We start from the raw sequence: 20332 nt of genomic DNA on the forward strand, positions 1-20332 counted from the left end.
ATATATGGCTATTTCGGGGAGGAGACGGGGTGGCGATTCATGTACGCACAATCTTCCGCTGACTGGGTCTTACAAAGGGAATTTTGCGCAGGTTCTGGCGTACGCATGGCTTTATAAATCTGACAACTTTTGTACGTACGCAAAATCCAGCTTTTGTGCGTACGCACACATTTAGGATGAAATATACGTAAAGTTTTATACATGAGGCCCCTGAGCTGTAGGGTAGTTTAAGCAGCCTGCTATAAGTCAGGATGTCAAGGTTCTGACAGGAAGGAAGGAAGAAATTCAGTGGGATGATTTTGTACTGTGGGAATCTGCAGCGAAAGTTCTTCGCATACAAGGCCATTTTTACATGCACCCTTATTTAAGCAAGCGGTCAGGCCAGAAGATCCCGATCCCATGCTCTTGAAGAGGTCACGTAAAAAGAAAGAAGGAAAAAGCTGGAATTACATCTTTTTGAAGGTATAATATTATTAACAGACTTATTATTGTCTTATTGCAGCCAATAAAATGGATTTAAGTGCATTCTTGGACAGTAAACTGCTCAGTTGTGTAAAAGCAAGCAGGCACTTGTCCATATTTGTCCTAAATTAATAAATAAAATATTTTATAAATATTATCAAATATTTTCAAAAATAATGAATGCATTTAAATTAATAAGTAAATAAATAAATGACAGTTATGCCTTTCTATGTATGCTTTTAGCATCAAACTTTCAAGTAATCTGACATCAGATATATTTAAAGAATTATGGGAAAATACCAGGGGTTTATTGCAGGAACTTCCTGTCTGCGGTACAGTGAGAGAGAATATGAAATATTATTTATGGAGATATTTTTCACAATAGTATCCTGTGTGGCATCAGTTCATTTCGGGTTTGCAAATTTGTGCATGATATCATTACAGGGACGCTGCTGCTTCTGCTGCTAAATACTGAGTTTATTATGTCAACCAATGGCGCCTTTTGGACATCAAAACAAGACATAATGAGCGGTAATTAACCTTCCATTTTAATCTGTTAATTACAGTGTTGACCATCCAAATTCAGTGTAGAAACCATGGACATCAGCTGCTGTCTGAAGAGATAACTGTCACATGATGGCCACTGTCAAGAGTATTTTTGGTAGTTTTGTTTTAGTTTTGAAAATTTAGAAACTGTAATTAAAACTGTGCAACTCAATGCAAGTTTATACAGTTAAAATATACTCTCTAACACTGTCCTACTGACATTGAAATACAGCTATGAGGTGAAAGAAATGACAAACAGAACATATTTGATGCCTAATACAGCTTAGTGGAGCAGAATTCTGGACCACTGAGTTTTCACTGTGGGCGGGATTTCCCAACCCGACAAAGCGAAAAATTTGTGTGCAACACAGTAGTGGCTGGTCAGGAAACTCAAGATTAACATGGAAGGGTGACGCAATTTATGGTGTCATGTCTGGTTATATTGTAAGATCCATTTTAAGCCAAAACAGAGAACGAACAAGACAAACCTCTGTCACGACAAGCAAAACAGCCTGCAAACTTCAGAGCTCAGTTATGAACTAAAGGAAAGTTACAATCAACAAAAGCACATCCTTAGAAAATGTAACACATGAACAGGGCTGTCAAACTCATTTTAAGTCACAGCTCGTACTGGACTAAACGTCTCCTTGTGGGGGCTGAATATTTATAAAAACTCGGTGTTCCCAATGGAGAGCACATACTCTATAGAGTCTTCTGCAGGTAATAGAACTTAACAATAACTTTATATTGCTTTAGTACTCAATATTGGCTAAATATTTATTATTTTCAGTCACCAAATGCCTTTAGATCACAATTGCAATTAGGTAGGGAATATTACCCAAACTGTCGTGCCCTGATTAATATGAATTTAGTTAGGATTCCCGACCTAATTTCACTTGCATTAACAGTGGTGGCCAAATTTATTAGAACACTAGTATTTTCACCAGCTAAAAAGGGTTTTAAGTCAGTTATTTCTATCTTTTGCTGTAGTGTGTCAGTAGGAAATATCAGTTTACATTTCCAAACATTAATTGTAATAATCCAGTGAGATTTTAGTCTGACAGCAGCCAGTGCTCCACACAGAGATCTGATCTGATCATCATCAGTCTGTCTGAGATTACACGAAGAAACAGAACAAACTGAGACAGACTCAATCCAGAACTGTGGCAACGTCTCCAAGATGCTTCAAGAAATGTTTTATAGTTTATGCCCCAAATCTCAGATTCATAATTTCATCTGAAAAAGGAAGTCGTAGACATTCATGCTCAAGGCCTGACCTATTGGCCAAATGATGTGACCTTTAGTATTAAAATAAAGCATTATGTTACTGGTAATTCTGCAGAGATACTGAAGAAGACCAAATGATTCCTGTTGCTTTCATTACGACTTAAACAAAATCCTCTCCATTCACAGATACACCGATTAATGAAAAGTGGCCTGTTCTGAAATCCAAGGCTTTACGCTATCAGCATGATCACAGACGCGCAAACAAAGCTTTGTTCAGACTTGCAGCAGAAATTACGGCGAGAACAGGCAAACTTGACTCACGCTACACAGCAGCCCGAGCGGAGAAGCCAGCTAATGGATGCTCTATCTGTTGAGACGGCAGTTTTACGATGGGATCTTATCTACAAGGAGTACAGAGACTCGGTTGACGGTAATTGTTGTCACAGCGACCCCCGTGTCAGAGCGACCGCGTCACTCTATCTAGCAAGAGGCCCTGCATGAATGCAGCGGGTCAGCCTGGCTCATAAAGGATCCTTTCACTACCGGCTCATTCGGGCCTTCACCCCAACACTAAGCGTACTTTAGTAGAAGCATCCTCTGCCAGCCGCTGACCTTTCAGTAGGACCCTGTGACGCCGATTCAATTTCCGAAGTCGAACCTCTGACAATGCAAATGGTAGAATGTTTAATATGTCAAAAGGAAAAGCCATAAAAGCAGTCCCCCTCTCTGCTTCAGATCGGACAGAGAATGACGTTTTGACATTCTGTGACGTTAAAAAAGCTGAATCGTTTCAGCCAGAGAGGCCAGAGAATTGTGACATTATCTCATTTTTGCATGTAGCAGATCGCTCTAGTGTGGTCACAAAGCCATGAGCCAAAACAAATGCATGTCTGTTCATCTTCACCTCGGTTTGCAAGTTCATTCACATTATGTCGATCATTCAGTCTGAAAACTGTGACCTTAACAAGCCAAGTCTGCTTTGCTGCAAGCAGTGCAATTATGTTATGACATGAATGCTTAAAGTCAGCATGCCATCACCCTATTTATTTCTTGTATTCAGGCTTTCTGCAGGTTTTATAAAGGTATATTTAAGACTTAAGACTAAATAAAATTTAAGGAATAAAGTGAATGGAACACAATACGTCAATAATATGATCTTTAAATGTAAATGTCTTGTAGCAACACTTCAAAGTTTGAAAACACATCTTCCAGATCTCAATTAGATCATCCATCAGATCTCAATTAGTTTTTAATTAATTTTACAAAACACAGACAAACACACACACACACACACACACACACAAAGGCTTATAACTCTGCTTCCAACCACTGGAATATGGAAATAATCATAACTTTTACTGCAAAAAAAAACAACAACAAAAAACTGATGTTCGCTTTCCAGTGCAAATGTCCAAAGATTCTTAAATCAAGATACATTAACTTGAGAATCAAAATAACATCATCAGAACTCTTGCTTTCTGAGAAATTGATCAAAATGAAGTGAGTTTATGATTAAAACGAGAACAAATATCAGCTAATGGACTCAAAGGTAAACTTTTAATACCGCATTGACAGATAAACTCACTTAATTTTGTTCAATTTCTCAGAAAGCAAGACTTGCTGTGCATATGATCGTATTTTGATTTAAAGGGGTCCTATTATGCTCTTTTACAAAGTCTTGATTTTGTTTTTGGCGTGTACTAGAACAGGCTCTCATAGTTCAGATATTTGTACTGGAAAACAAGACAAACATGCTGGGACAACATTTACTTTTTTTGCAATGCATGCAACATTTAATGCTATAAAACTTTTTAAAACGTATAGCCATGATAAAACTTAAAACTTTTTGAATAAGATTCGAGTGCCTTGGACTGCTATTATTCTTATGATTTAATGCTATAACTTTAGGAATTTAAGGCTTTATGGTCCAATTTAATACCTTTTTAGGCCTTAATTTGTAGAAGGGCATATTGAGACTTTTTAAGACCCGCAGAAACGAATCATCTATGCATAGAGTACATTTCTTTTTTGACCTTTTCAATCAAAATACCTTGATTTTCTCACTGGTAACTGGGTTCAAGGAGACTAGATGACTAGAGAAGTCCAGTCATCCAATCATTTTGCCTCCTTAAACCCAGTCTCTTTCTTACAATCCACTACAAGCTCACAGTCATATACCTCCATCCAATCAACAACCAATGAGAACCAAGTCCCCACTAGGTGCCTTATATATTTTTTCTTTTTTGATAATCTGCTTCACCCAGATGTACATCAATACAGAAAAAAAGGTTTGTCACTACTTTAGTTACATTTCGACTTTAAAAACAGACTTTTATATGTATCCACGTAATTCTGAATGCTAGCTTTCAAATGTTACTGTAAAGGCCACAACGACTACAATACAGCACGATGAATCGCATGATGAACATATAAGATCAACCAACCTTAAAAACTGCAAATCATCACAAAATCACTTTGTGCATTTGTTAAAGCACCATGGCAAATTATTATGTTATCTACAAACAAAACTGTCAAACCTTTGTAGTTTAATGGCAATGTCTTTCCCAAGTTCTCTTACATCTTGATGAAAGCATAACAAACTGACAGGGCAAAACTACACAAGTCGACAGTGGTCCATTGTGTTCAACCTAAAACAAATGCTTACAAGTCTCTAGTTTCCTGGAATCCAGTGAAAGACAGACTGATGAAGGGAACTACACTTAAAAAATAGGTTCTTCAATGGTTCTTTGAAAACCCCTCAGCAAAGAACCCTCTTGTTATCTAGAGTCATAGGGATTCTTGAGCTGCTACTGTATATAGCAAGTTCTTTGGATTCAAAGTTTGTGATGTTACATTATAGGTTCTTCAGATCAGTGTAGGCTACTAATTTCTAGGACAAGAATACAGAATAAAAAAAGTTCTAAAATGTAATGTAAACAGACTGAAACGCATAATCTCTGCCAAATCCATTAGAAATGATTCATACATTTAGACGTAGGCTACACATATCACAGTGTGCCTACATTTAATAAATGCTTTTTTTAGAATTAAAGTAGCTTAAAATAAAAATCAAATAACCTTTATTCATTATATAAACATTTTAAAATATATTAAAAGTGAATCATTGATACTTCAGACTGTAAACATCGTGTCTCCGAGGGCTTGTGAGCTAACTTAGCTAACGTTACTGAGACTAGGGGGAAGAGCTATGGGCTAACAAGCGAAATACAATTTTATATATATACAGAAAACGGGACATTTAAAACACATGTGGAATTCTACATATCGTTGTTAAGTGTTTATGTAACGTTTAAACTCATTTGTAACCTCAAACAATGTTAGAATAGTGCCTCGCGAGCTCACTAGCCAGTCAACGGCGCTGTGTCAAAAGCTCGCTCGCTCGCTGCCTAGCTAGACAGCAATTTAGGTGTATTCGACCGCTCGGAGTGCAGTCTAGGTAGGCAGCTCACTATGTTTTGAGACGCAGTCAGCGACACTACGCGTCGTCCGAAAACAAACGCGTTATTATTATTTATTAGCCCACATAAGCGTTGTGATACATACCAGCTCATCTTGTGCTCAAATTCAATCCAAATCAATCGAAATATAATCCCTTTCCTTCAAAACCATCGCCTTTTCAGTCTATAAGAGTGGGACGGCGAACAGGAAGTAGAGAAGTTTACTGCAAGTCAGAGGTCGCGAGGATTTAAACTACGGCAAGCGGAGAGGTCAAACTACAGCCGCGCAACAGGTACCTCAGGAGACATTCACACACACTGAGATTAGAATGCGTTTATGGAGACTATACGCAAACCGAACTATTGCAATGATACAAGATTTCTTAGTTTCTCTTAATAGTTGATCTTCAGCATTATTTATTGTCCATTCTTTAAAGAGAACGTATAAGGGCTGTCGAATACATCCAATGGCCTTTACCAATAAGCTATTACTGAAGAGTGGCTCTTTCAACGCTCTGGGGAGTTGAGTTAATTGAGTTCTCAGGTGTGTTTAATTTGAACTTTATCTCATACTTCTCCTGAAATCTTTAGCAGAAGTATGAATAAACACAATGAGACAATGTGGCTATATGGCTCAGGTAACTTGAGTAGGCCTACTTTAAGATAATTAAATTTGATAAGAAATGAAATCTCTGATCTTTGTTAAAATCATTGTTGCTGAGGACAAATTTAGATATTAAAGAAATCTCATTATCTCATATTATTTAAATATGTCAATGTCTTAAGGCATAGGCCTATTCACATTAAGGACTATAAAGATAACAGTAACTAAAAAGTTTTAATAATCATTCAAATTCTATGAGAATAGCAGAGTCCACATCACAACTATAATGATAACGACACAGACGAACAATATCCTTGAAATCACTTTCAGAACATTTTTTTTCTGCTGATGAACGATTAAAAAATTACAGCCAATCAGAATCCATCCTGCTTTAAAAATGCTCAAGTATTTAAAGCAGCAGAAATAGAACAAATAGAACAGAATGGTGCATTGGTGCGGCCACTGATATAGTTATCTAGATATTTTTTATAATTACCGTTTTTGTTAATGTTAAAAAGAAAAATTTTTCAAGGATAGATAAGTCCACACCACATCTATAACGATAACGAAACAGGGGAATGATATCGTTGGAATCCCTTTCAGGGCAATTCCCCGCCCCCTTCCATTACATTGACAGCCAAACATAATTTACTGGATTTTAAAGAACTTCAGCATTCAATGCAGCAGATGACATAACAGTAGTACAAGCTGATTAAAGCATTTTTGTCTGTTAGTTTCTCTGGATGTCGTCTTCCAAGCCAAATCTTAAAATGAGAATTTTTACATATAAAGGTTAACAGTAATTGACTACCCTGTGGTAATAAAGCTGATTTATATTTATATACAATTGCTAAATATATTTTTATTCATACAACTTTTTTTCTTTCAATTAGCCACGCACACCTTCAAATTTAGGTAATTTATTCCATCTTTTCCAGTTTGTTGACATATTTTTTTGTTTTGTATATGTGCAACACACACACACACACACACACACAAATACACAATGGATTCTGTTGTATTTTATTCAGGTGTGTATTCAAGTACGCATCAACTGGAAAACATTTAATTTACAACAAAATGAGAAGCCAAGTGAACATTTCCTCTCCACAAAAGGATAACATCAATTCATTTTGAGAACAATTAAGAGATTTTACCACTGGGCCTTACTATAAGGCAATGGAAGTAACGGGAGGTAAAAACGTATCAAAACATCCTTTCTTCTAGTGAGCTAAATCCCACGCTTGTGTCCCTCATACGCATAAACGTGACCACAAACAACTCTAAGTGCCTCCATCTGATAAGAGACATGCAAGACATGCAGTAAGAGATACAGTCCTGTAGAAAAAGAATACGGATACCAAAATATCGGCCACACAACAAAGTATTTATCTGCACACTATAAACCGGAAACGTTATGAGAACGGATGAGCATCAGTAAAGATGACTTTCTTCTTTCGCTTGTGTTTTTTTTTTTTTGTAGAGGAGATGAGTCACTGATCGTGTACAGCGCAGTGGACAGCGTCATGGGCCGATGCTGAATGTTTACTCTCAGTCTTTAATGAGAGGGTTACAGAGAGTAAAGTAATCAGGTAAACAATAGTGAATCAGTGTTGTGAAACAGGGCCTGCTTCAGAGCCGACTAGGGTCACATTTACATTTCTGTGCTGTCCTCTGCGCATATTGTTCCATGGCAGCCAAGCCTGCAACCCGGTTTGGCAGAAACAAGGCTGTTCATCCTGGCTCTGATCCAAAGCCGGACAGTGAACAGTCATGCTGAGACCATGACGAGGGGAAGGGTTGAGTTGAGTTGTGAGACTCGTCACGATATCCATTTGCCCCAAAAACGGGCTGCTTCATATTATACTAATGCACTGAGTGAAAAGGCTTGCAAAGTTCTTGATTAATTGCAAATGATACTGAAACTTCAATCATTCATCTATATATATATATTTATTTAACAGGTGGGGAGGGCTAATATTGAGCTAGTTTCTCTGATACTGTACTCACAGGGTCACAGCTATTTATTTTTGGCTATTCTAGTGAAATTGACTCATACATACAAAAATGGAAAATATGCATGGAAGCACTCAGCACAGATATACAGGTGCATGCAAGCATGCTCAAAAACAAACACACGCACATAAGCACACGTTTTCCGGAGGTCACGACTGCTTGTTGCTTCACAGAACTTTATGAGGAAGACTTTTACTTCGTGTTCATAAAATCTGAGTCGTGACGGATATTGTGTTTTACGTTAGAATCACTTAAACACATTCGCCAGATGGATTTCCTTTGCATCTCCATAGCTTTTCAGCACGCAGCTCCTAACGTAAATTGTTCCCTTCAAACTGAAGAAACGCACACATTGCATGCACACAATTCCGTCGGGTATCGCATCTGAGAACTGCTTCGCTATTTTTACTGCTGCAGTTTGGCCCTGCATTCTGATGTGTCTTGGCACAGAAAGAAAGCAAAAAGAAAATAACAGATAAAAAAAATTAAGCCAGAAGCTGTTTTGTATGTATTCCTATTTAAAAAAAACAATACTTCTCATACCATGTGTGCTTCAGAAATGAAGATATTTCTCTAAAAAGAAAAAAAAGAGCTGAGGAGAGACCTTGAACAGATCCCGATATTACAGAAACTGTTATAACCCAACATTTACACTCAGAAATCTAATATGTAATATTCCCTTCTTCACTTACATTGAGAGAGGTTAAGAGGTACAAACCTACTTGTGTACACAATTCTGACATTAAGGGCCATATCGATGCATAATTCAAGACAATAATGCCAATGCATACATTCAGAATGCCTGTTTAGCTTTCGGCAGATTTCAGCAGTATGTAGATGAGTTTCTGGATCAATATTTGGTTTGTATCATTTCCGTTTTGCACCCCAGATAAATATTGCATTTATTATTTTAACTCGGCTGCTAGAGCTATAACCTGATGAGCATTTTCTATATTGCCTATAAGGAGCTGCATTTTTTAAATTAAAGGACATTTTGGGAATTAATTTTAATGGTCAAATTATTTCTGTATATTTAATTGTTCAAAATTTATCTTAAATATCACTATTATATTAGTTATTCATGCATGACCTCACCAAGAGAAAAAAAAAAGGGAATTCTGCCAGAAGATACGTTGCAGAAGTGGTTTGCCCAAGATGGCGAGAGCCTGCCAAAAATATGGTATAAAATGTGGATGATTTAATTTTTCTGGGAATGTAAGCCAGGAGTGAGGAGTGCTTATATATGGGACCATATGGTCAAAACTATTTAGAATTGTTGTTTCAATTTTAAGTCTTTGAAGTGTAGGATTTAAATGAAAGCTCAACTTTCTGAAATTAGTTAAATACAACTGTAGTGTTTCGTATGCATAGTTTGCTTATAAGATAATGAGATACACAAGTTTTTGCTTTGAGTTTTTCACCAAATAATCTTACTGTTTATTCATTTATTAAACACATCATTCAGTGTGTCCGCAAGTCATCATTTGTAAAATTGCGCTAATAACAGATAATATTTGAGACTCTGAAGAAATGCCGGAGAATGCATCACATTTGACACTGTCAATAGTCGATTTTTCTTGCAGACACACACACTTAAAAAACATTCTGCACTATGTACACAATCTCAAAAACAGAAGAAAGAAAGAAAACAAAAATGTAAACACACCCTTTTTTTCAACATTCAGTCAATGTAAAATCTAAGTATACGGGTGTTTGCGTATGCATTAGCATACACACGTGTACACACGCACACACACACACACACACATGCACGAACAAACATCGTAATACTGAAGGACATTGCTTTGTACATTCCAAGTAGAAAACATGTAGTAATATGTTTGTATAATTATCTGTACAAAACCCCCTCTCGTTCTCATCATTAATATTCAGAATCTCTAGGCATGATCCGGATATGAGTAACCGTGGAGATATACCACATTACCGTGCTGCCCCTGAGAGCAGTATAAATGTTGAAACTGTTCCCATCCAAAAGCATCTTGAATGGCATGCATATAGCAGGCAGGCCTCAGCCGGTAAAAATGCAAAACAATGACTCCTAAGATCAATCCTGCCCAGTAGTGATGCTCGCAGGCAAGCATTACCATAATTTTGGCTGATTTCGTTTTTGAAAACCGTGTGTACATGTGTGTTAAAATGCGTGCTGAATATATAATGTGCATAAAAAGAGACCCGATGAAAATTATTGGATGATGAAAGCAGGAAACGCAACTGTCCAGTAAAACAATGACAACAAAAGGACAATTGTCACATAAAAATAGTCATTTTTAAAGTAGTAACTGTTGTTGACACTCTGCATGGTTTGAATTGGATGCATATTGCTGTGGGTCTTCAGTCGTGACTGATGCAATCTTTTTAGTACTAGCGAAGACGTGATACTAGATGCATGCAGGGATACAGGCAGCAAAAACAGAAAGGCAAAATGTTTGGATCGGATCACTGTATCTCACTCTACCAGAAGTAGATATGCAGAACTGCAGGTTTGGCCCTTATGCGCACTAAAAGAAGCGAAACAGGTGAAGGCCACAGCTGTGTCTTAATTTCAATCCCTACTGTAGAAAGCAAACTTGTGAAAGTGAGACAGACTGTGTTTTATTGTCGTCGTTGTTGTTGTTTTTCGTTTTTTATTGCACTGAAAGTCCGTTGCGGATAACAAATGCCGTCTGCATCCCTTACTTGTGTATATAAGGGATTTGGAAATAGTAAAATAACGCAACTGCATAATGCAACAGACCTTTAACGTCCACCTGAACTCAGTCTCCTTGAGCCTTCAGAGCTCGTAGGTTTTCCCCAAATCAACATTTGAAATGAAGTTATTAGGTTAATACAAACAATATATTTTTTTTAATTGTCTGCTGTATTTAAATGCATTTGGCACATTCTGCTGAAAAACAACAACACAGAAACATTAAATAATTAACAATCATTTAAAAAGACTGCAACACATTAAGCAAATGAAAGTGCACTTTTTATCTGACAACTCAATGACAAACCGAAATACAAGGAAAAATGAAAAGACTAAAATCTCAAGAGATTGCTCTGGTCCCCAGAGTTGAGAGTTGAACCCTTATGACTGCGCTGCGTCTGCAAGTGCTCTTTCTGTGGATTGACCTGACTGCTTGAACCGTCGTCTTTGACGCCCTCTCTGTCCCATCCATGCAACACGAGTCCACTTACTCCCCACTCATTTGACCTTAAACAATAGTGGCTACAGAAAAATGCCACCACAATCAATGAAAACCGTAGGAAACGGATGGATATAGTGAGAGGGAGCGAGTATAAGAGTCAAGTGTGTATATAAGAGGAGAAAGAAACCTTCTTTTTTTCTCCTCAAAGTCTTACTTTGCAAGTCCATCTCATGCACAAGTGGTGACGGTCATGATATTGGCACTGCTGGGTCCCGCGCTCCCACAGGAGCTGGGAGGAGAGGTGTGGCTCCCCCCTGGCCCAGCGCTACTGCCCTTGTCCATGGGTTTCTTGTCTTTCTGTTTCAGGTGCACCTTGGCATGCCGCTTTCGCTCGTCGCTCCTCGCAAACTTGCGTCCGCAGAACTCGCAAGAGAAGGGCTTCTCGCCAGTGTGCGTGCGGATGTGCGTGGTTAGATGGTCGCTGCGACTGAAGGATCGCATGCAGATGCGGCACTGGAAGGGTTTGTGTCCCGTGTGGATGCGCAGGTGACGCGTCAATTCGTCTGATCGCGAAAAGCGACGGTCGCAGTTCTCCGCCGGGCAGGCGTGCGGTCGTTCGTGCACGGGAGTTTTGCTCGGCCGGTTGGGGTACTTTCTTGGTCGAATGGGTTTCAGAGCGAGTGTCTGAGAGGGTTGATGGTGTTGGGAAATGTGCTGTTGCCCACCGAGAAAGCCGGGATGGATCTGTTGCTTATCCTTAAAGGCTCGAATGGTCTCGAGGGGAGTTATGGGAGGTGGGTTCACTCTAATAGGGTCCATGGTTTGGAAGGGTTTATGCTCCATCATCCCTACGTCCCCCTGGTGATGGAAGAGGTTGTAGTCTGGGATCATGGAAAAGAGGCTTCCGTCCATGCCCGGTTTGGAGGTGGTGTGGTAGTCAGAGCTCGGGTAGGGCAGAGACGAGGACGTGGCCGGGCTGTGGTGGAACGTCACCTGTTCTGGGTATATCTCGCCACAGGTCGAGTAGGCAGGAAGGGGTGGTGCGTATACTTGCTCCATGTCTGACGACTGGCCACCCATGCTGCCGCTCGACGAAGACGTCTGGGTGGTGATGTTGCCAGGTGACGGTGACACCCCCAGGATTCCCGCACTCACCAGACTGATGATGTTGTTGTCGGGACACCATCCGGAGCCTCCGATGCTGCCGGATGGAGGGGTGTCGAATGCGAACTTGCCCAGGTAGGTGACGGTTTGCCCGCTTCGACCAGACTGGAAACCGGAGCCGTATTGAACTTCTCCACTGCCCTTCTCGCCGCCCATCCCCAAGTCCATGATATTATCTGTGTGACAGGGGGTCAGAATGAACACCGTCAATTCAGAATGCCACACGTTGAACAATAATGGTCAAAGAAACTATGCATGGGAAAGTGACTAGTGGAAAGTTCTGCATCTACAGAGAAAGCTTCTAGGAGAATCTATGCTAATAGGCACTAACTGACTATCACTTGCTTGTTTTATAACTTTATTCTTAAGTTGGTCTCGGAAACAACATCTCGGCATACCTCTGTTAATCGCCTGTTCCAAAAAAAGAGAAGAAAGTGAAGCATATCAGTCCGAATGAAGGCGTGGAAATTGACAAAATCAGAAATGCACAGTGATTTAAGATTCCAGTCAATATCTCCCTCCACCCTCGCCAACTTATTGTCTTTCTGTCACAAAGTCTAAACGGCTGCGTATTCAGTCGTAGGACTGGAACTTATTTGGCAATCAGGCTTCTCCGTACAACAGGATGTCACGATTGACATCACTGTTACTCTTATACGCACTCGATCTCTCTCTCTCTCTCTCTCTCTCTCTCCCACACCTTCAGTCTTTTCAGAGAGACACTTGACGGCTGCTCGAAAATGTACCAAACAAGGATCTGATGTATTGTAGTCACTTCAATCACTTTTAATATGTCTGTTGTTGAACACAATACACTGCTGATCACAACACGTCTGTAAATTCAACATTTTACGACGGCTCACTAAGTTTAGTCTTGTACGTGCACTTACAGTAATCGCAGTGTGTACACCAAATTGTGGCTTACGGTAGAAACAAACAGAATGAAAATTACAGATGGTCCTCGCATCTGTTCAACACACATAAGGTACATGTGTGAAGAGATGCTGTGCTGCGTCTGAAGGAAAAGACTCATTCGGGCAGAAATCAGAGAGAAAGAGAGAAGCGTGTATTCCAGTGATAAGTAAAAAACACTATTTATTTCATGCTATGCCTGTCATTACAGGATGTGTGTGGAGATGCACTTGTGGGTATCTTTTACAGGGGCGTTTGGTAGGACACTTTGTAAGGACAAGAAGGGTTTGTCACCTTGAAACATTGTGATAAGCTGTCCCACAGAGATAGGGTGCAGATTTAATAAAGTGTGCTTACAGAAAGTTCTCATGGAGTCTGAAATCTATAAATATATCTACATAACATCTGTACAAAAAAGTAAGTAATTTGTATATCACAATATGTGTAACCCTATAACCTTATATATATATATATATATATATATTATTTTTTATTCTATTTATATATCTATATTATGTAACTTTTATTTATTTATATAGCCTATTTTATTATTTTTATGACTGAGGGGAAATAATTTCTTTTAAAAATTAAAAAATTAAAAATGTAAAAATCTACATGTTCTGAGAAATTGTTCTCAAAATGTTCACTTTTTCTAGAACTCACGCATTTGATAAGGACTAGCATTTTCAGTCGGAAGTTGGCATTCACATTTCGTATTAATTTTGATATTTTTATATATATATTATTTTTTATTCTATTTATATATCTATATTATGTAACTTTTATTTATTTATATAGCCTATTTTATTATTTTTATGACTGAGGGGAAATAATTTCTTTTAAAAATTAAAAAATTAAAAATGTAAAAATCTACATGTTCTGAGAAATTGTTCTCAAAATGTTCACTTTTTCTAGAACTCACGCATTTGATAAGGACTAGCATTTTCAGTCGGAAGTTGGCATTCACATTTCGTATTAATTTTGATATTTTAATAAACGAAACGAGGTCAATACTCTCCCGCAAGTGTGGGAAGCATAGCCTCTTTTGACCTGCAGAGTGAAAACCACATCAAGAGCTTTGCGAAACTCCATCAGTATATACATCAAGAGGACGAATGATCTTATGCTTTCACTCTCGAATATAACTACGATATTTTGACAACTCTTCACCTGATTTTTTTAAGGTCGCAAAATGATAAAGTTATAGAAGGCTAATGACGTTGCACTAAAGCTAAAAATTCCCTCGTAGAGTGTGGGATTTTTAATTGATTTTTGTTGATGTTTTTTTTTTATATCAACTACTTAAGCTTTCAATTAAATATATTTGATATTTCAGGAGGAGAGACAGAGAGGGGGAAAAAAATACAGCGACATTAAGAAAAAAAAATCTAACAATTTGATGACATGACTGGAAGGAATTCCTCAATATTCTGGCACCATTATCTTACCCAGTAGTCCGATTTAATTTATTTTGTATTGTTCACTAGATTCTAGGCGAAAATACTGGTCCAGAAGAGTTTTTTATTTTTTTTTAATGTGCCGAGAAATTTTTTTATTATTTTTAAAAGGACAAACATTTTTTAAAAGTGCGAGAGTAAAGTGAAAAGAATACAAAAAAAAAAAAAAAAACCACGCGATGTGAAATTCAGGTAATAAACCTTTCGGGGGCTAGATATATTTTAATTTAGGGATTTTACATTTCACGTGTTTTCACGAGTGGCCCGAGCTTTTTTAAGAGCAGCGCGCATATAAACGCCCACCCGCGCGTGTGGAGGGTCAGAAACAGGGTCAATACTAGGTAAAGCATTGACTAATCAAAACCTTTAAATAAGAGAATAACTAAACATTATATCTATCACAGAACAGAATATAAGACCGGCGCAATATCAGGCTAGGGAGAGAACCCGAAATGAAGAGTTTTCACGGAAATAAAGCGCTCGGTGGAAAACGAAACGGCTTTTGTCTTTATTTGACAGGATTAATATTCAACAAATATACCTTTCACGACTGTGTAATGTATGAATTGTGAGTAAATAACGAGGTGTTTCCGCGTGTCCCGTGACGCGTGGGCTCGAAATGATACCTATTACCTGATATTACCTGTCCAGTTCACACTCATATCACGTGACTGGAACAGTTTAACTACTTTCACACACCTTTTTTCATAATATACAATTTGGCAACAAATTAAACGCAATTTCATCGCAGGATTCCATTAAGACAAAGCGCAACTGTGGGGATTTCGTCTATTAAATCATAGCCTACATTACTTTAGCCTACTTTAAGGATCTCATTATAATGTTATGTCATAAATACATTTGATAACAATAACAATATTACAAAATAACAAAGCGATCTCATAGGCTACATTAATTAGGCTACATATCCATGCCGTTCGTTATTATCAATCAGTATTTAGGTAGCCTAAATACGCTACAAAATAAAGCCTGCACACTCCGAATTGAGAAGAACATTTGGAAGACTGTATGAGAGGAGTCATGCTGAAGCAATCAGTTTATAAAGTCTCCAATAGCAACTGTAGCAGTATGAGGAGTTCTGTTACTAAACTACTGTGAGTATAGCAGGCGCTCGTTAACAGGTGCTGCGGGGCTTCAAGACAACTGATGCCGCACAACAAAACTCTAACCAGCCGACACAACAGCGTACAACCTCCAACAACAGCTTAGTGAGGAGCGAGCCCAAACTTTTCGTCCTTACCTGGATTCATCTGCGAGTAGTGCGAAATAGAGTCCGGGTTTGTGAAAATGTTCATAGAATTGGGAATGTCTTCTTCTGGATAGAGACTGTCAGGGATGGTGTTGATTAAACTGCTCATGGTAATAGGGATCTTGTCCGCTAGTTTACCTGTCATAGCAGTTATTCAGTCTGTCATTAATGAGCACGCACAGGTGTTCCGTCCCGATCGATCTCCAGTCTTCTGAAATCTCTCTAAAAGCGACAGAAAGAGATCGCAATCCCTTTGGAATTGTATCCGAGCGCGCAACGGGCACCGCGCTGATGTCTCCTCGCGAGGATGATTGTCGACTGCTTGGTGTTTGATTTCTGTGAAGTGTTACTGTCTCTGGATGAGCAGAGAGAGATGTTGGTGGCGGTGGTGGTGATTGCACAAGTGTAGCGCTGCTCGCTGTGTAGCGAGCGCAGGGAACTCCAACGCTTTCAACTGGGGGACGGAACAACTGCGTGACGTAGATGACCATATATGGACACACAAAGCTAGACGGCCGCTCGACGTCACATGGAATGGAAGCTCCTCATAGTGGAACATTAGAGTCGGTAGCAGGGAGATAAGTGCTCAGTGGAGCAGTGAAGGGACATTCTCATCGGCTTGGGTGACAATTGGAGCCGGCGAAGAGTAAGAAGTGTTTTGTGAGCATGGATGTTGCTAGATCTGTGAGCGCATGACTGTGTAAACCGGGAAACTTTGTTTTTTTTTGCCTGCACTGCACCTGAAGCTGCATATCTATAGCATGAAAAGTGCGTTTATACATTGTTTAGTGCAGAAGCGGAATACGTGCATTTGCTATCGCAGTAGCTAGGCTAATATTACAATTTTTTTTATTATTTAAAATTATAAATATAGACATGAAATTATTAAGGAAAATATACAATTATAAAAAAAAAATCAATTATAAAAGATAAAATGTGTACTCTCTCGTCTGCACTGATGCGGCATTATTTCCACAAAAGCCGTATTTGATAGCTAAACCCACAGTCACTTTTACTCAGCTGTGTAAAGATAGTAAGAAAGGGACTTTTATTACATTCTCCTGTATAAGGGTCTAAATTAACTACTTTTGTTCAACTAAAAATAAATAAATAAAAATAGGCTAATTAATTATAATAGCCTTATATTCGTTATGACTGAATACAGTAGGTTACACCAACATATCCACTTTTTACTATTCAGAATGGATTGATAACACTGCTAGGCTATTTAAATATGCAGTTGCCTGTCAATTTACTATGGTGCTTTTCTTTTCTTTTTTCGTTCTTTAACTTGTGTGTCAATAAATAAATAAATCAATAGTTCTGTCTGTCTATCGATATATAGAAACGCCAAGCGCAGTGTACACACCTTGCGTTCTGTATCTTGATTGTAATATGATTTCAAATGATACTTAAAACCTGTTTTTACTATATTCTCCATATGGTCAGTGTGGGCTGTCAGACTGCATGTAAAGGTCACAGATCGGTCAGAATATCATGAGAATGGAGTCTCATCAGTGCACAGAGACAAAAAAAAAAGCGTTCAACAGTTTGTGTTGCGAGTTCAATAAAAATGAAAGCCCACATTAATCATTTGTAAACGTCAGCTAAGGGGTTTAAGCAATTGACTGCAACAGATGATCAAGACCAGGAGAAGCACGAGTAACTGTGCCTGGGTTATACAAAGACTGTAACTGCCAGAGAGTTAATCGCGTGTAAATACTGCAGGCGCGCGGCAAATCTGTAGGCTTGGCTTTGGCCTCGAGCGCCCAGTTCGCCACTGAAGTGGAAACTCCAAATAAGGCCATGATCCGGCCACGCCCCTCGCTGTCTGTATTTGGTTCGCGAGGTTCCGGTTAAGAGCTGCAAAGTGGAAAAGCGATCGGAACCCGCAGCCATTAAAGGAACCGCAGAGGGCAAAACGTCATGGGTCGTGTTTCACCAATTTAGAAACCAGGGAGAAAATATCTTATCTGAGACTTTTAGAAGAAATAAAAAAAACTGTCCCTTGTTGCAAATGGTTGACTTTGTTTAGGGAGAATAACAGTGAAGGGGAAACACAGACCCTGCCAGCCGGTGGTTCACACAACCATACTAAAGACCGCTAAAACAAGACAATACCTACCAAGCAAAATGGAGAAAACCTTTTTTTTTAAAAAAATAAATAAACAAATACATTAATAAATAATTATTTTAGGTGCTTGTTTAATTTAAAGTGTACTATACATGGCATGGTTACAATGTAAAATAAATAAATAAATAAACAAACAAACAAATAAATAATATTTTAGATGCTTGTTTAATTTAAAGTGTACTATACATGGCATGGTAACAATGCAAAATAAATAAACAAACAAACAAATAAATAATATTTTAGATGCTTGTATAAAGCTCATTCTGATTCTGATTCTGATTCTAAAAACATTAATAAAAAACAACAACAACAATACACCTCGCTATATATTATTATACATAGAAGAAAATAGAAAAAGATGACATACTTGTCTGTATGTAATCTAATTAGGAGGCCAGGGTGGCGCATGAGATTTCCCACGTGTCCAACTAAAATTCCTCACTCCTCATCCAAGCCAATCACAGGCACAGCGCTCCTATTACCCAGCGAGAGTAGAAATCCAGCCTGCCATGCATGCGCTGAAATGCTCAGAAGATGCTGATGCAATAGACAGAGTGATGAGGTACCCGAGACCCGGTTGACATGTGTACGTTGGCCTTGAGCCTAATAAATTATGTACCAAAAATGTGTTCAAAATAACAACTACAACAACAATAATAATAATATAAAATAATTATATAAACAATAATATATATATATATATATATATATACAACTGTCTATTGTTATATACCTGTACATACAATTGTCAATTTGTATATTTTTATTCCTTATCTACTTGTTCTATTTGTTATTTATTTGTATTTTTTATTATTTAGTTACATCGCCACATAATCTATTATCTAATATCTATTTTGGACACTGTATCTACAATTTTATAATTTAAAACCTCACAAAAAAAAAAAATAATAATAATAAATAAAATAAATAAACTTACAAACTTAAAGTATATAAAAATGGCATTTAATATTTTATTATGAAACACCCAAAAATAAATAAAAATTCTGTCATCATTTACTCAGCCTCACGTTGCTGGTCCCCATTGACTTCTATAGTATTTTTTTCCACCATACTATAGAAGCCAATGGTACCGTCAACTGTTTGGTTACCCACATTTTCAAAATATCTTCTTTTGTGTTCAGCAGAAAAAAAGAAACTCACACAGGTTTGGAACAACTTGAGAATTTTTATTTTTGGGTGAACTGTCCCTTTAAGTGTGGAAATACTTTTTGGGCCATATGCATATATATCCATATAAAGACAATTCACTGACTGCATCCATCCAACGAACAACTCCCTCAATTAACCTCATGGCGTCCCCAGTAATCCCCAACAACCGTACGACTGCCAAATCAACAACACTCCATTCTGAACTCTGGAATTATCCGCTTTGGCAATTGATACATAAACAGTGTAGTAGTATTAGCTGACAGATAAGGCCTAATGAAGTAAAAACGGAGTGTGTGGGAGGGGGTCTGAATCATGCTGTGTGTTCTGGGGGCCACGATAAATAAACACACAGACTGACACACACTCGAGGGGGACTCCAAAGGCTAATTTCTACTCAGTGGGCAAGATGCAACGTGTGTGTAGGTGAGCTGCTAAAATGACGCTGTGAATCTGTCACTGGGGGAATCTGAAGGGGATCTCCCCCCAAGTCCACTTAATATCCCAGACGTGAATATATGATCTGATCCAATCAGGATGGGATTGTGTCATTGCTCGGGGAGCCAAGAATGTTGACAATGCAACAGGCCGTCTCTAAAGTACACTTGATATCTGGTGTTGTCACATTAAATGGCTGTGAATCAGTATGTGCTAAAATTAGGTCTCTCTATTCAGAGACAAATTCTGTAGCATCTGTTAAAGTAAGCTTACTTTTGTAAATGAGAACTCCGTCATTCATACCAAATGAGGAAATACACACATACTT

General features: G+C 38.3%; 2 protein-coding genes across 3 annotated transcripts in view; both read right to left on the reverse strand.

The window, feature by feature from the left end:
* LOC107710841 (bridging integrator 3-like) overlaps positions 1 to 5996 on the reverse strand; it is a 66268-nt gene extending 60272 nt beyond the window's left edge. Inside the window, exon 1 of one of the 2 annotated variants that reach the window (XM_016515692.1) lies at positions 5800 to 5987. In XM_016515692.1, coding sequence (XP_016371178.1) covers positions 5800 to 5807 — 8 coding nt within the window. In that variant the 5' untranslated portion in view covers positions 5808 to 5987. Of the gene's footprint in view, positions 1 to 5799 lie in introns of both variants that reach the window. The other variant, XM_016515693.1, reaches the window with a different exon arrangement.
* Positions 5997 to 9741: 3745 nt separating this feature from the next.
* On the reverse strand, positions 9742 to 16673 carry LOC107710840 (early growth response protein 3-like). The gene is made up of 2 exons (XM_016515691.1): positions 16257 to 16673; positions 9742 to 12802 (listed from the first exon to the last, which is right to left on the reverse strand). The coding sequence occupies exons 1-2, from the start codon at positions 16408 to 16410 to the stop codon at positions 11691 to 11693; spliced, it is 1266 nt and encodes a 421-aa protein (XP_016371177.1). The 5' UTR covers positions 16411 to 16673; the 3' UTR covers positions 9742 to 11690.
* Positions 16674 to 20332: the final 3659 nt, after the last annotated feature.

This window comes from Sinocyclocheilus rhinocerous, unplaced genomic scaffold, assembly GCF_001515625.1.
Source record: "Sinocyclocheilus rhinocerous isolate Xijiao unplaced genomic scaffold, SAMN03320098_v1.1 scaffold1198, whole genome shotgun sequence".
NCBI classification, from domain to species: domain Eukaryota; kingdom Metazoa; phylum Chordata; class Actinopteri; order Cypriniformes; family Cyprinidae; genus Sinocyclocheilus; species Sinocyclocheilus rhinocerous.